This window comes from Mya arenaria, chromosome 12 (assembly GCF_026914265.1).
Source record: "Mya arenaria isolate MELC-2E11 chromosome 12, ASM2691426v1".
Lineage (NCBI taxonomy): Eukaryota > Metazoa > Mollusca > Bivalvia > Myida > Myidae > Mya > Mya arenaria.
The window spans coordinates 25,292,075-25,310,542 of NC_069133.1; the positions used below are offsets into that span (position 1 = coordinate 25,292,075).

An 18,468-nucleotide genomic window follows, 5' to 3' on the forward strand; every position below is an offset into this window, starting at 1 on the left:
CTACTTTGTTAAAAGTCAGGAAGATATCCTCTTCCTCTATTAACATGTCATAATAAAATAAAGGAAAATTCAATAGATGGTTGTAATTTACACATTTTCCTGACGCTTAACATCTGTTCCATTTATTTTAATATACCTGGACACACATTTTGTGATAAAGACAGCTGAGACACGAACTAATAATATAAAATCCCTATCCGTATTGTGCAATATTGACGTCCAGGTGATACCTTGACCATTCAAACAAGAGGAAGATTTCATTGAATTCCATATATATTTAAAAGTATGGCTGATAGACGAAGTATTAAATTGACATTTGAGATGACAACACGAAAAATATGTCCACCCTTCAGCGGCATATTACGCTAACGTTTTCCTCTAAGCAATTACTATTATAAATTCCCTCTGTATTTGTAATTTATATAAGAACAACTTTATCTAAATGAAAAATGAGGCACTGCTTCTTTACGATCAAATAAATTCAATGACAAATGATAATGATCGAAGTATTAATTTGTTTCAGGTAAATCAATTTATATTTCCCGACACACTCTTATTCTTTTTCGATATTGAATAACAATTACACATTAATCTTTTGCATTAAACACATTAATGCAATTACGTTTTACATAAAAACGTAATAAAAACGTGATAAAAAAAAATCCATTAACAATCTAAACAATGCTTTAATTATTTGCAACAGTTTAAACATCATCAATAATTCGAAAATACATCTAGCGTCGCCCTGAAGCATCTGTCTTATTTTTCGCATTTCTAAATTTTCATCTGTTTTTATGGACATACATTTGAGAAAAAATAAGAAATAAATGTTTCGACTCTTCTACAACGTTCTTAATGTTGAAGCTGAACTTTAATTTAATTAACACAGATTCCATCGGCTTTGCCCAATTGAAGCTGAGAATTGTTTACTCCTGTTCTAAAATATAGGGCTATGTATTTCAGTTAAAGCTCATATGTTTTTCTGGCATTTTGCTGCAGATTTCCCTTTAGTATGTATTCTATTTGTATTGATATAAAAGTACAAGCTTTTCTGTAATGTATGGTCATAAAGATACTTATATCGGTTAGAACCATTTTAATATATCAATATCAGTGAGACATATATTTATATATTTATATCGGATAGTAACATCTGAATAGATCAATATCGGTTAGAAATATTTTAATATTATAATATCGGTTGGAAATAATCTTAATATATCAATATCGGTTAGAAACATCTTAATATAATAATACCGGTTAGAAACGTCTTAATATATTAATATCGGTTAGAATCATCCTTATGTATTCAAGACGAAAAGTTTGTTTCTTTTAAACAAGAAATGGTGTGCGATTCCGTTCCTTTAAATCCCATACATGTACATTTGGCAAAACCCTGCATTTTTCCTAATTCAAACTATCTGAAACGTTTGAAAAAAAAAAATTGGGAAAATTGATATATACGAGATGATAAAACAGGTCTTTTGTTAATATATTGATTTACCGAAAAGCGTTATTCGCTTTTTGACAATTATTTGAGTCCTAGATTCACTAAATTCTGATAAAATAAGTATCTGAGTTTCTTTTGTTGGTGTGTTTTTAAAACAAAAGTAACATATTTTGATTTCAACAATAATTTAAACAGAATGTTGGCAACATTATATACTGGTTGGAGAGCAGTAGCCGGCAGTTTTTGCACGTTTTTGAAGATTTTCTAGGTAGATCGAAATGTAACGGAAATAATACTTACATTTTATTAAACTAAAACCACACCATGGATACATACAATTTTGAATATGTCTCAATATTGTTTGAAAGCGATTGACGGGCAATATGAAAATATCATTTCAACAGGCTTTTTTAAAAATACATTTTGCTGTGATTCATCGACGAATAATCGTTCACAACCAACACTTGACTGTCGGTAAATGCTAGTGCTATAATTAGATATGCAAATTCATTCAATTGCGCATGCCCAGTAACATTCACGTGAGCATCCCCCACGAGAAAGTTGGCGAACTTTTTGAAATTTCCAATACTTTTTGTAAATAAAATGTTTAAACGTACGCTTTGTATTGGATTCGATGCAAATGGTGTTGCTTGGATACGGTTCTTTTTTACCATTCTCACCTTTTTTAAGAAGATTTAAAAAGAACACGAATAAAAAGCAATTGCCGGCTACTGCTTTCCGCCGGCTACTGCTCTCCAACCAGTAATTTCAAAAAACGTTTCAAGCGAAATGTTTGCAACATTACATGGACGAGTCCTTTCAACAACGCCGATTGTGCATAATTAAGTCAGTTTCATGGTGTGGCCAAATCAATTTCAACTAATGCAAAAATCAAGTACCAAGCCATAAAATCAGTGGAAACTTCAAAGTTAATGGTTTTATGGGCAGATTTATTACACAATGAAGGGTCAAGATGGAGATCAAATTATACACGCCATTCCTTCTACATTGTGGCTTTAATGTTTTGCTAATTATTGAATATGTTCCCAACATAATTTACAACAACGCCTACCGTTTATAAATTAAGTCAGATTTCAATTTGTGACAAAATCAATTTTTACGAATTAAAAAATCAGGTACCAAACCATAAAATCTGTACGTTCTGCTAGGTTTATTGTTGATGATGCAGATTTATTACACAATAAAAAGTCAACACAGAAAAAGATCAAAGCATACACGACATTCCTTCCTAATTGAGGCACTAATTTATTACGAATAAACGAACGTTTTGCTTCTAAGAAAATCATGATCAATAACCCGACGCCAGAGATCTTGTACAAAAAAGTCCATCGAGCATTGAAGATGTCACCCATTTAACAATTAGATCGATGCTACTTAAAGTTAGTTTCAAGTTAGTTCAGCATATATTATCTTATTGTTTCTAATGAGAGTTTAGGTAGGTCTGCTCAAGCCCATTGGCTATATTTTGGCTTGACACCATCGTGTGCATTTACAATGAGACTCGGATACAAAGTACATTCTACAAAACTCCATTCATTTTCTCTTGACAGTCGATAATCATGTTAATTAATATCTAATCTGTTTCCTGCTTTGTTACCAAGTAAAATGATGCCAATGCGTAAATGGCATGAACGATTAGTGCAACATGTGCAATCGCCCTAAAAATTGTTCACCAGCTGACAATTTGTCGATGCCATTGTGCCAATGTCCTCATAATAAAATGAAATTTGATTTGATAAAAACAAATACGAATGATTAACCGACCTATTTCTCGGCTTTACTCGGTAATACAAAAGCCTGTGTTAGAGAACTTTGACAGGGCAATCACAATGACCTTGACCTACGCACCCCAACATCAATTGGAGTCATCTTCAACATTATACTTTTTATGTTGTTGTGTTCTTTAAATAACTTCTCTATAAATAACGTTTGCAAACATCATTTTAATATGGTTTTATATTAACATAACCATATTATATATCGCTACGTCAAAAATCATGTATTTACGTGAGACTAAACGACATTCATATCCCATTGGACCTCATATCCTTAAATAGAAACAGGGATGTATCTTTGTCATAAATAACTACGACACAGACAGTCCAAGGGACTTATAAAACCCTAGCCATATGCATGATAAAACAGAAAGTTTGTCAATGCGTGGGAAAGTAAATAAGAATATCATATAACAAATAACAAACAGGTTGTTTTGTAGATTTTTTGTCAAATTTATATACTCCTTGGAGCATTGCTAATGTAGTACAATTATGTTATTGTTGTAAACCAATGTTCTAAGAATTAAAATACAGGAGAACTGCGAAACTTCATAATGAAAATTCAACCATACTAAAAATAATATTAAAAGCAAGGCATCGTTCGACGCTGGTACATCATAACAAATAGTTACTTCAGCTTTTCACTTCTTTTAACCGTTAGACAAGTGTTAAATTTAAATGTCAGTGATCCGATGGCTTACAAAATTCACATGTCAACTTTGCACTGTATGCCGAAAGGCAAAAAGAAATGACTTGTTAGCCTTTTAAACAACTTAGTCCTCCACATTCCATAACAAAACCTGTATTTTCCACAGACTGTTGCTGAACTAAAGTTGTTAGACAGTTAGAACAAACTTGTACAAAAAAGATTATCATTTCATCCAGACATCGGTAAGAGTGTTTACTTCTGATGCCTGGAGACCCATATAATGCTGGTATCATTTTTACGGGCATTGCTATCTACTCAGTTCCATCTTAGCATTAATATATGAAATAAATTACAGATTTTTTTATTGAAATGGTATATATAAATTTCATTTCGTGTTTTTGTTCTTTATTTCAATTGAAATCCGACATTACATGAGATGTGCTGGTTTTCGTAGAAATCGTCCAAGGCCAACAACACGTGTTTATAATATTTGTTTCAATATTTATTTTACATATTCCTTCTGTACTCCTAAAACACTTTTAAATGACACAAAAAAATACGGAGTCCCATTCACATTGTTTTACATTAGATACCATTTTATCATGTCATCTAGTACTTGAACCAATTACATCAGTTCACTTTATGGTATATTTACATACCATATCCGAGTCCAGAATATACAGTAAGATTCATTATATTTAATTCAGAACATGTTGATCGTTCAGCTTGTTACAAGATAATGTTAAAACACGAAACCTAACAATTCTACTTTGTGTTTTTTCAAGGTAAGCAAGATGTTGTAGGTGCATAATATTTACAGAATAATAACCTAAGAACTTGATAATCGAAACACGTGGGCAAAGTAGCAAAGAATTTACAATGAATGTTCCATTTTGAAGTCATTGTTTAAGATTAAAACATGCTCGTTAGCAAACTAAACGCATATCTGGCAGATCTATTTCAAACATGTAAGGTTTTAAGGTCATGTTTTGATAGCATTTTCCTATCGATTCAACATAGGATAAAATTCATTATTTAAAAAAAAAGAGAATATCTGCCCATTTCAATTCAACATTCATCTTGAAAATACTATTATTTTAACACTCCTGCCAAAAATGAGACAGGCCACATTCATTCATCTTCCTTAACTCTGAATATGAAAGAAACAATGTCTCCATCAACATATATGTTAAGAAAAATGGTCTGCGCTTATAAATAGGCAAGTATGACCTTTCATTTGTTTAAAGTCAGGAAATATTCGTCTTCCTCTAAAAGCATGTTTAATACTAATGATAGTTGAATAGACGGTTGAAACTGACGCATGGACCGAAAGCTTAACAACTGTTTCATTTAACCTAATATATCTGGACACACATTTTGTGGAAAAAAGCTGTACCACGTATTAATAATATAGAATCACTATTCATATTGTATAATATTGGCATCCAGGTGTGACCTTGACCTTCCACATAAGAGAAAGAATTTCACGCCCCACACCTTCATATGTTGCTCAATACATGTGAAGAAACCCATTTAATTGCAAAATTAATATCTTGAATCAATTATATCGAGGTTATTGCTTAAATAAGGTCGTAACGGAAGGATGAATGAACGAACAAACGGACGAACGAACGGACAACGTGGTTTCTACTTTGTGCCCACCCTTTAGGGGCACATGATTTTAACGTTTCCCTCTGTACCTTTCTCTACCTTTCTTCGGTATATTTGTATTTAAACAACTGTACCCCAATAACATTGAAAGCTCTGCTAAAGATAAAATAAATTCAATGAGAAATGATAATAATCGAAGGATTAATTCATTTAAGGTAAACACATTTATATAAACCGGTCCATTCCTTTAACTATTTTGATATTAAGCAATTTCACAATATTTTTCTGAATCAAATTTCAAAACACATTAACACAATAACGTTCTACATATTAAAAAAATAAAAAATCAATTAAGTTTACAATCTTAACAGTGCTTTAAATATTTGCAACAGTTTAAACACCATCAAAATGCGAAAATAAAACTACGTTGGCCCTAATGCATCTGTTTTATTTTTTTTTTGCATTTCTAAAATATTACTCTGTTTTCATGGAAGTACATTTGAGAAAATTAAGAAAATAATTTATCAACTCTTCTTTTATGTTCTTCATGTTACAAATGCCAAAGAGTTGAATTTCAATTTAATTTACACAGCTTCCAGCGGCTTATACCGGAGGCTGTTGCGGGTTGTTTACTCCAGTTTACTTTAGTTCAGCAACAGTTCAATAAAGGATTATATTATCTCAGTTACAGCGAGTATGTTTTCCTATGAGATTTCCCTATCGGTTTCCCTGTATCGTTGTACTTATTATTGATATAGACCGTATTAGACGTACAAGATATTCTGGTACGGTATGACCATAAATATATATTTATATCGGTAAGAATCATCTAAATGTGAATGTAAAAATACTGTGCCATTCCATTCTGCCACATCCTAAGAAGTGCTCCATATTTTCCTTATTTGAAACTGCAAAAAATAATCGACAAAATAAAGTTTTATTTGATGGAAAATAAAAATATGATTAACGGTGCCTATTTCTTGGCGTCACGGTCAAGTCTATGTTAGGGAGCCAAGACAGGGCAATATCAGGAATCTAGAATTCTTCAAATCGTATGTGTTCCCTCTCAAGAGTGCAAATAATTGTTCTTCTAAAGGTCACAAATGCATAAAACTACTGATCCCACTATAAATGAAAGTTATATACAGACTATGACCAATAAGCATATCAACTCAACACTAAGTCTTTCTAACGATTTGATCGGAAACGAAAGTCCGATCAAAAGGCACACATATTTTACTTGTTAGTGTTTAATCAGTAAATACATTCATGTCTAAAAAATTGACTCGAGCTTTTGCTAACATTCAAATGCATTATTTGTATTGTGCTGCTGTCTACTATAAATAACATTTGCAATCAATCCTTTATTTTAATACGGTTTTATATCAAACTGAACATAACAAATTACGTTAACAACCATGCATTAACTTGGAAATATGCATCCATCTGGTCTTAAATATCCTAAAGTGGAAACAGGGATGTATCCCTGCCATAAATGTCTTCGACACAGACACCGAAATGACGAATATAAACCTAGACATGGTAATAAAGATATGTTGTCAATGCGTGGTGCACATATATGAAAAACAGGTTGCTTTTGCCGAGGGTTTACGTAAAATGTTATCTATCATTCTAATGTGTTTGTTTGAACAATGACATTAAAATGCATATGCCATCATATCAATATTTAATATAGAATGTCAAATAAGTGTAAAAACAAACCATTGTAACAAGAGTAGTGATTTGAAAACTGTTTCATCAAAATCATACTATTTCATATTTGTTTTTATCTATGAGTCGACTTAAAGTGTGAAAGTTATACATCTTCCAGTTAATATAGACACTCGTTCATGTTCAGTGCAAATGCTTTTAATTGTTTAATTGTCGTTTGGGGACAAAATTTCCAGACATGGTTTTAAATAATTGACAGATATAACCACTTTATGGCAAATAATATAAATGGATAAAAGGGATGTATTCTTGCCCGACACAGACATCCCAATTGACAAATGTAAGCCTACACATGGTAATAAGGAAATTTGTCAACAAGTATAAATATATATATAGAACAGGTTTCTTAAGTAGAGGGTGTTCTGGTATATTTCATATATAAAATCAGAAATGTTTTTTTTTGTTTGAAAGACAATAAAAGGGATGTGCGATCATGTCATTTTTCAGGGTAGAGTTCACATATTAGGAGTGTCAAGGCAAAAAAGAACAATAATTACATTGATTCACAAAATTGTTTCACAAATCATGTCCTGTATTATAGGAAAAAAATAATATTTTTGACGAAAACTCATATCTTACCCCTATCCATCTTCTTACATTACCATAAAGGCTGCAATGAAATATCAAAGCAAATGCTCGTAATCAATTAATTGTCGTTTGGAGAGAAAATGTCCAGACATTTAAAGTAATTTAGTGGAATGATATTACGCGTTTGTCAAATACGCCTTCGAGCACTAAAGATATAGTGCACGAATGGCGTTCATTGTATAAAAGACCAAAGCAAATACTGTACTTTGAATCTACAGATGCAGAAACTGTAAAACTATACTATGTCCCCTGTAAAAGCAACGCAAAGTTTGGCGCTGGTACCTGATAACAATAGGGATATTTCAGCTTTTGACTTCTATAAATCATTGACTGTTAGAAAGAAATGTCAGAGATTCAATTTATTTCCTAACAAATCTCACATGCATTTTTGTATTGTATGCGAAGCGGGAAGATTCATTCAATTTGTCAGCCTTTTATAAATGTTTGTCTTCTAAAACTCCAGAACAAAACGTGTATTTTCCACAAAAGCCCCATTTGGACTGTTTCTGAACTAAAGTAGTTAAAATGTAAGAAGAACAATATCGTACAAAACAAGATTGCCATTTCATTCAGACATTGATAAAGGCGAACAATATAGCCTTATATTTTAATGCACTATTGTGTTAAACAAAAACATAATGTAAATGTGCGGCCAGGTAAATATTCATAAAAAAAATTGAATGTCAACATTTATCTTGCAAATACTGTAATTAAAATAATCCGGTAAGAAATGACACTGGCCACATTCATTCATCTTCCTGCACTCTGAATATATAATGAAAAATGTCTCCCTCAAAATATATGCAAATAATATGGTCTGATTTAATATAAAGTGGCAAGTATGATCTCTAATTTGTTAAAAGTCAGGAAGATATCGTCTTCCTCTATAAACATGTCATGATAAAATAAAGGAAAATTCAATAGATGGTTGTAATTTACACATTTTCCTGACGCTTAACATCTGTTCCATTTATTTTGATATATCTCGACACACATTTTGTAATGAAAACAGCTGAGACACGAACTGATAATATAAAATAACTTTCTATATTGTGCAATATTGACGTACAGGTGATGCATTGACCATTCAGACAAGAGGAGGTCTTCACTGAATTCCATTTATATTTAAAACGGTATGGCTGATAGACGAAGTATTACATTGATATTTGAGGAAGGACACATGGACACATGAGTGAACAATCAAAAGGAAGAACGAACGGTCAAGGTGAAAACTTCTTTATGTCCATCCTTTCGCGGAATGTCATGCTAACGTTTTCCTCTGTACCATTCCTATTATAAATTTTCTCTGTATCTATAATTTATATATGAACAACTGTACCTCAATGAAAAAAGAAGCACTGCTTCTTCACGATCAAATTAATTCAATGACAAATGATAATCATCAAAGAATTAATTCATTTCAGGTAAATCAATTTATATTTCCCGGCACACTCATCATTTTTCGAAGCTTTCTGAAACGGACTCGTTTAGTGACAATTGATATAACAAAGATAAAACAGCTCTTTTTAATATAGTTTTACCAAAAAGCGCTATAGGCTTCTGACAAACGAATTATTTGGGTCCTGGGGTCATATTGCAGAAGCATCTTCAGTAAAAAAAATACCCCTTACTTAAATTCAACAATTTCCTTACTTGATTAATTAACTGAAGAAAGCGAATAGTATATTCTGCAATTAAAATATGGACTCTTAAGTTTTTTAAATGGAAACTTAATTTTGAAGAACTTGTTTTGTTTTTTCAGAAATATAACAATTCCAACTTTTACATTTAAGTTAAAATATGTTAAAGATAAGATATCTTTAAACTGACCCTGGATTCACTACCTTCTAATTAAATAAATGTCTTAGATGCTTTTGTTGGTGTATATTGCAAAAAAGTAACTTTATTTTTTAATATAATTTCAACAAAGTTTTAAATAAAATGTAGGCAATATTAAATGATTGTGCATAATTGAGTCAGATTTTATGGTGTGGCCAAATCAATTTCAACTAATGTAAAAATCAATCAAGTACCAAGCCATAAAATCAGTGAAAACTTCAAAGTTAATGGTTTTATGGGCAGATTTAATACACAATAAAGGGACAAGATGAAGATCAAAGCATAAACGCCATTCCTTCTACATTATGGCTCTAATGGATTGCTTAATATTGAATATGTTCCCAACATAATTAACAACAACATGTAACGTTTATAAATTAAGTCAGATTTTCACATGTGGCAAAATCATTTTTTACGAATTAAAAAATCAGGTACCAAACCATAAAATCCGTGCGATCTGCTAGGTTTATGGTCGATGACGCAGATTTAAATCAGGTACCAAACCATAAAATCCGTGCGATCTGCTAGGTTTATGGTCGATGACGCAGATTTAATACACAATAAAAAGTCAACACAGATAAAGATCAAAGCAAACATGATTTTCCTTCTTAATTGAGGCACTAATTTATTACGAATAAACGAACGTTTTGCTTCTTAGAAAATCATGATCAATCAACCGGCGTAAGAGAACTTGTACAGAAGGCCATCGAGCATGGAAGTTGTCACCAATTTTACAATTAGATCGATGATACTTAAAGTTAGTTTTATACTTAAAGTTAGCTTTAAGTAAGTTCAGCATATATTATCTTAGTGTTTCTAATGGGAGGTAAGGAATGTATGCTCAAGCCCATTGGCTACATTCTGGCTTGACACCATCGTGTGCATAAACACATTAAAGTGTTTTTAAATGACATAGATGACAAAAGTGTTAGGTATGGCCGCCAATGTTTATCAGGGGAGCTGAACACACAGCTCGAGATACAATGAGACTCGGATACAAAGTTCATGCTACAAAACTCCATGCCTTTTCTCTTGACAGTCAATAATCATGTTAATTAATATTTTATCTGTTTCCTACTTTGTTACCAAGTAAAATGATGCCAATGCGTAAATGACATGAACGATAAGTGCAATATGTGCAATCGCCCTTAAAAAGTGTTCACCCGCTGACAATTTGGCGATGCCATTGTGCCATAACAATGCAAAAGTGTGATAACCATGTCCTAATAACAAAATGAAATTTGATTTAATTTGATAAAAACAAATACGAATGATTAACGGACCTATTTCTCGGCTTTACTCGGTAATACAAAAGCCTGTATTAGAAAGCACTGACAGTGCAATCACAAAAACTGCAAAACACATGTGTTGCCTGTTCAGAGCGCCAATTTCTGTTTATGTAAAGACCACAATGACCTTGACCTACGCACACCAGCATAAATTGGAGTCATCTTCAACACTTTACTTTTTATGTTGTTGAATTCTTTTCTATAAATATTTTTTGCAAAATTATTTCAATATGGTTGTATATTAACATGAACATATTAAATACCGTTACATCAAAAATCATGTATTTACGTGAGGCTATACGACATTCATATCCCATTGGACCTCATATCCTTAAATGGAAACAGGGATCTTTGTCATAAATAACTACGACACAGACAGCCCAAGGGACTTATAAAAGCCTAGCCATGATAATACAGAAAGGTTGTCAATGCGTGGGAAAGTAAATAAGAATATTATATAACAAATTACATACAGGTTGTTTTGTAGATTCTTGTTAATGTTATACATGCTATATATCGTTTGATGTAAAATGTAAAATGCCATCATATCAATATTCGAGGGAGCGTCAAAAATTAAGCGTACAAGGCCAAACAACATTTGGTGATTCCAAAAAGGTACAGCTTTTGCTCAGTGTATCAATATCATTTAAAATGCTTTCAATTCTTTACTTTTATCGGACTATGTCTAATACATTTATAAGAAAAGAACATTTTTTAACTTTTATGTAAGACAGTCGAATTCTTGAGTTTAAATGAAGGTTAAGAACACATAGAGATGGGTAAGTGAATTAACCTAATATACCTTCTTTCCTCTTTCTATTTGATTTTACCAATGCCGTGGTTTAAATTGCTACAAAAAGAGAGGTCAAACCTCTTCCCCCATTTTGCCTGAAATGCCCTGTTTGTTCCGTTGTTGTTTTTCTTTTATATTAAGTCTACAAAGGCTGAGCCAACACAAACAAGTCAAACTTTCAATGTTAACAGCGCTTGTTGTTTTGGTTATTTAAAAAAATGCATTTTGAAGTGAAGACCATACAAACATAGATTCTTTTCTGCATCTTCCTGTCTTATAATTCTTTAAAGAAGCATAATAACAGGTTCTCCCATTAAGCCATTGCAAGTCTTTCCAGTTTAATTTGAAAGCAACATTTTATAACCAGGAGAAAATGTTTCAGAGAAAATCTTAATCAACTCAACTTCCGTTCTTATTAAGTGCAAACTTAATATGTCTCATAAATTGCAGATTTTCATTAAATCTAAAATATTCGTTTAATTAGGGTGACCTTCTGAGGCATATATTTTCTTCCATCAATCCAGTACTGTCAAATATTATCAGAATATACTTAATTATACTCAACACAACTAAATGTTAGGTCCTATATCCATTAACTATAATGAAGTATAATGATAATGCATGTCAAGCAGACAGATAAGTGTAGAGGCTCATTAAAGGACACGAACATATGATGGAGGCTAAATATAATCAGAGATCCAAATGGAAAGTATGTAATAGAGCATATTGAGTAAATCATTAATGATTAAGAATGTACAGAAAGCAGCGAGCGATTATAAATGTTTTCAGCGGACTGGGAACCAAATTATGATTATGTTAAGTTGTTAAACTGCCAATTGGAGCCATCGGTTATTTCTTTTGAAACAACCTTCGATGTATATGGACGATTAATAATGTCAGAATTATTTACGTTTAACTAAACTGCAATAAGATCCGGTAATGATTCAATTACAGAATAACCTGACTCTGTGCTTCTTTGTTGTTGTTTTTTCAGGCAAAAACGTCACCTGTTTGACACTGAACATAATGTAAAATACCAACTTTGAAGGCTACTTCGCCATTTTAGTTTTACGAACTACTTTTCCTTATGTACCGGCATACATTTGAGGCTCACCATACGCCAGAGATAGCCGAGGTGTTCTGATTGATAAAACTGCAAGTCTTAACAGTCAAGCATGGTGCATTACTGTTAAGACTTGACAGTTTGTGCGCTCCTAGTGCACTAGTGATGCACTGCATAGTGCACTAGTGGTGCACTACAAAGTGAAGGAGGCTGATGGGCGATCTTATTGGCTAGAAATTTAGGTAAAAACTCAAAATACTTAATTATCAAATTGCTTGCAAATTAAACTATGCATCATTGTCTAGACACAGCTGATTTTGTTTCAATTGTTGTTATAATTGAGTACACCTGATTAACTAGAAATTACTTTTATTTGCATAAGGGCTTCATGGAGTCTGCAATATTACATTTATTGCACTTCTTCTCTGCAATTCTCAGAGATAAAGTTCAAGGCAAAGTGTTTTCACTTCAATTAATGTCTAAAGGCAATTACACTTAACAAACTCTAAGACGGAAGGCCTAAAAAATAAATTGTGAAACTCATGAAGCCTTATTAGCTAATACGAATCTAATATAAATAAATGGACTTTGGTAATAAAAGATCTCGGTGAATAAAACTGCTTAACTGCATGAAATTACTTCTGTATTTAATATATTGTGAACATATTTTATAATTGCTTTTAGAAAAAAATGAAGGACGTCTGCAAGAGTATGATAATTCCTTCAAGAATTTCTTTTAGCTCATTTGTGAAGAAAGCTGTCAGCTTAAAGATGCACTCTAACTCCAAAATGAAATTTACCACAACTAATACAATTCTTTTAATATACAAAAAGGATGGATAAATGTCAAAAACAATGGTTTTTATGAAGGATTCTGAGTTTAATTTGAAAGAAAAGTGCAGGAAACACGGTTTTTCTACCTTATGAAATGATAGTAAATCACAGTAATTCTTTTAGCATTCACCAATCATTTAATATTTTTGCGTTTTCATCTATTAAAAACATGGGTTCAATCTTGTTTTCAGTAATTAATATTTTCCATAAATGCATTATTTAGTAAGTAGTTAAAAATTTATCACTCGAAATGTATGTTTGTTGTATATGTGAATGTATTAAATTAGTATAAGAGTGTCATTTTAAAGAATCTCACTCCAGTCTGTTTCCTATGTGCAAACCAGGGCCCAAGTTTACGAACAGTCTCAAGTCCAAGTCTAGACTAAGACTCAGAAATGCATTTTTATGAAGGAACAAAAATTAATAATTTCTTCCATTTCTTTTAAAAAAAATATGTAAATAATAGTTATAATATTCCAATAGCAATATATTTCAGCTAATTTCACTATCAATGCTTAATTAGAAGGAAAGTTACAATGAAATTAAGTTTAGTCATATTGAGTCTTGAATCTGAACTCAGACATAATCACTGCCCCTGGGTCCATAATCACTGCCCCTGGGTCCATATTCACTGACATCTTGAGTCTATGTTTGAGACTCAGCCTCAGAAATATAAGATACTAATTTTGTTGTAAACATGTTGTAACAGGAGCAAAGATGGTAAAAATTGCTGTCACAAATTGTCACAAATAATTTGTACAACCTGGTACTTATCTTTTGTTCGAAATTAGTTATATCATAGATATTTTAAAACATTAAGAATTTACAGCTTTCTGAGCATGAGTCTTAAACTCAGACTCAAGACGATAAAGGATACAAACCAAGGACTGGTGTCCATTTTGATAGGCCAAAAGAAGGTACCCCTGATAGAATCTCACAACATCCAGGTAGGAGGCAGACACCAATACCAATAGACCAGCCTTACTTTCAGATGCATGTAGTTTTGCTTATAAGAAATAATCTATGCCCAATAAGGCATAAAAAAATAAGTTTCCAAAAATCCGACTGACCCATGTTTTTCTCCCAAGGCCATTTTTTTTATAAATTGCTTAACAGACTCTTTTGGAAAATGTCGGATGTGTGATGGGGCAAAAAAGGAATCAGGACGTTATTTAGTTTTCATGAATTTTACACTTTTTGCTATAATGTTTATATATTTTTTTCATAGTTCCCTAAAAATTTTGATTTTTTTAGTAAAAGCCTACCTGTATGTCAATAATTTCCTGCAGCATGTGTAAGTTCCAGAAGAACCGTCTGTCCGTTCGTGTCCAGAGTTCAAGGTCAAGGTGGTATGTGGGGGCGTACTGGCGCTGGATGGAGTTAGTAAGGTCGTGCGTTTGACTGTAGTAGAAACTGCTCGTCTCATTGTACATCTTCAGCAGCTCCTGTTACAAGAACACTTGTACTTTACTATAGCTTAAAGGGGCACTACATTCAAAGTTAATGCAAAATTATTTTTTTAACATTAATGCCTTATTATGTTCAACTTATTTGACTTTAATAATCAAAACAAAAGAAATGATATAATTTGTGTACAGATACAAAAATTAAAGCGATGTTTGGCCCTTATTTAACGGAGCAGATTGAGGCCACGTAGCTATTTATTGAGAAAAAAAACATTTCTAAATGAATTTTTTTTATCTGTACACAAATCATATACTTTAGGGGGGTTTTGATAAAAAACAAGAGCTGTCACAGTATGTGACGAATGCCCCCGAATGTGACATTGACCTACGAACAAGGTCAGTACATGTACATGAAAAGTTTATCTTGCCTTTACGTGTCAAATACATATGGCAAGTTATTTTAAATTGCTTCTGAACATAAAAAAATACCACCCATACTTGACAACCTACACTGTTATGTCCTTATATTCAGAATACCCTTGTGAATAAACACTTAGTGTATCTTTCACCTTAGAGGTAGGGACATGGGTCTTGCACACGACACGTTGTCTTCGTATGTGGAACACATGTAGCAAGTGATTTTAAAATCTGTCCATACAAGGGAAAGTAACAGCCCTGACACGACAACATATACTCTATGTCCTTATATGCAGCACTCCATTGCGAATAAACACTAAGTGTGACCTTGACCTTTGAGGTAGGGACACGGGTCTTGCACGCGACACGTCGTCTTGGTATGTGGAACACATGTGTCAAGTTTTTTAAAATCTGTCCATACAAGGGAAAGTTACAGCCCGGACACGACAACCTATACTCTATGTCCTTATATGCAGCACTCCATTGTGAATAAACACTATGTGTGTCCTTGACCTTTGAGGCAGGGACACGGGTCTTGCACACGACACGTCGTCTTGGTATGTGGAACACATGTGGCAAGTTATTTTAAAATCTGTCCATACAAGAGAAAGTTACAGCCCGAACACAACAACCTATACTCTATGTCCTTATATGCAGCACTCCATTGTGAATAAACACTAAGTGTGACCTTGACCTTTGAGGTAGGGACACGGGTCTTGCAGGCGACACGTCGTCTTGGTATGTGGAACACATGTGGCAAGTTATTTTAAAATCTGTCCATACAAGGGAAAGTTACAGCCCGGACACGACAACCTATACTCTATGTCCTTATATGCAGCACTCCATTGTAAATAAACTCTAAGTGTGACCTTGACCTTTGAGGTAGGGACACGGGTTTTGCACGCGACACGTCGCCTTGGTATGTGGAACACATTTGGCAAGTTATTTTAAAATCTGTCCATACAAGGGAAAGTTACAGCCCGGACACGACAACCTATACTCTATGTCCTTATATGCAGCACTCCATTGTAAATAAACACTAAGTGTGACCTTGACCTTTGAGGTAGGGACACGGGTCTTGCACGCGACACGTCGTCTTGGTATGTGGAACACATGTGGCAAGTTATTTTAAAATCTGTCCATACAAGAGAAAGTTACAGCCCGGACACGACAACCTATACTCTATGTCCTTATATGCAGCACTCCATTGTGAATAAACACTAAGTGTGACCTTGACCTTTGAGGTAGGGACACGAGTCTTGCACGCCACACGTCGTCTTGGTATGTGGAACACATTTGGCAAGTTATTTTAAAATCTGTCCATACAAGGGAAAGTTACAGAGCCGGACGGACGGACGGACGGACGGACGGTGCGATTTTAATATGCCCACCTTCGGGGGCATAAAAATCAACTGAGTTAAACTTAATGATGCATTCATTTTTTTTTTAAAATGCATCAACCTGTATATATAGGTCTTTTAAAGCTGCACTCTCACAGATTTACCGTTTTAACAACATTTTGATGTTTTGTCTTGGAACGAGCCAATTTTTGCAAAAATCCATGGAAATCAATTCGGTATAAGACTGCTGACAAAAAATAGATTGCAGATTTTTATATTTAAGTTAAAAAAATGATGTTTTATTCATTTTTCTTAAACTGTTAGTAACAGTTTAAGATATAAAACATTACTTTTCAAACGGAAATATGAATATCTGCGATCTGATCTTTTGTTATCGATCTAATATCATTGATTTGCAGATATTTACTTAAAAAAATGCGCTTTCCAAGACAAAAAATAAAAAAGTTGTAAAAATGGTAAATCTGTGAGAGTGCAGCTTTAAGTAAGAAAAAAAATTGGCATCAACCTGAATTATGTGTCTTTAGAGTAACGATGCATGAATGATGAGACATTTCTATAAATTGTATCAAGCGATGTTCAGTAATTACAATAATGATGCTTGCGTCATTCAGCATGTCAATCAGAGAAAGAACCTTTATAACATGTGACTGTTTTCAGAATAAGACATATTAAAGAGTTGCTATTTTCCTCTTTTTTCTGATATAGAGAAGTGCCGGTATGCCTTTCATAAAATATAGCGTGTGAGTCCTGTGACAGTTGTCAGAATTATTAAAAAGTTGCTACTTTTCTGGTTTTTTCTCATACTGAGGAGAACTGGCATTTATTTATAGCAAGTATAAATTTTCAGAATTAGACTTAATTAAAAGTTGCCATTTCATTTTTTTTTCTAACAAGGGGAGTGCCAGTATACATTAAAATAAAGTATGTGAAAGTTTTCAAAATTACACATGATTTTAAAAAAAGCCATTTCTTTTTTATTATTCAGTCAGAATCAGTATGTTTGGATGACCAGTAACTAAAATTACAATATAAATCTTAGTGGTATTTTAAAAGGTGCACACTCACAGATTGACATTTTGTTGTTATTTTTTTGTCTCAGAATCAGCTTAATTTAAAGCATCAGCATTAAACTCGGAATATAACAGATCTCAATTGTTCAGAAATGCTGAAATTTTCATTTTCTTTAAAACATTAGTTACGCTTTTAGCCATAAAACATAAATTTTCGAAAGTAAATATTATTAAAAACTGCAATTGGATCTTTTATTATGATAAAAATATCTTTTATTATGATTAAAGATATCTTTTATTATGATTAAAGATAAGACGTGTTATTCAGACATTAATGCAAAATTTGGCTAATTCCAAGACAAAATATAATAAGTTGTTAAAATGTGAGAGAGTGCAGCTTTAAGGATTTAATATATGGCCATACTTTCAAATGATATATCTTAGCTTAAATCATATCCTGAAAATCATACCCCTTGTGTACCAGATGACATCTTAACTTAAAGCGCCTGTTTGAAAGACAGAATGATAATTATTAGCACAATGGATTTATAATTACCCTGTATTAGCAAGATGGAATTTTGGTTATTAGAAAATGTATCTTTATTTATGAAATGTTTTGTGAGGTATGTTC

General features: G+C 32.7%; 1 protein-coding gene across 1 annotated transcript in view; it reads right to left on the bottom strand.

Annotated features, from left to right (window-relative positions):
* Positions 1–18,468, bottom strand: part of LOC128211377 (phosphatidylinositide phosphatase SAC2-like) — a 413,773-nt gene that overhangs the window by 380,816 nt on the left and 14,489 nt on the right. Inside the window, exon 6 of the mRNA XM_052916105.1 lies at positions 14,909–15,088. Coding sequence (XP_052772065.1) covers positions 14,909–15,088 — 180 coding nt within the window. The remainder of the gene's footprint in view (positions 1–14,908; positions 15,089–18,468) is intronic.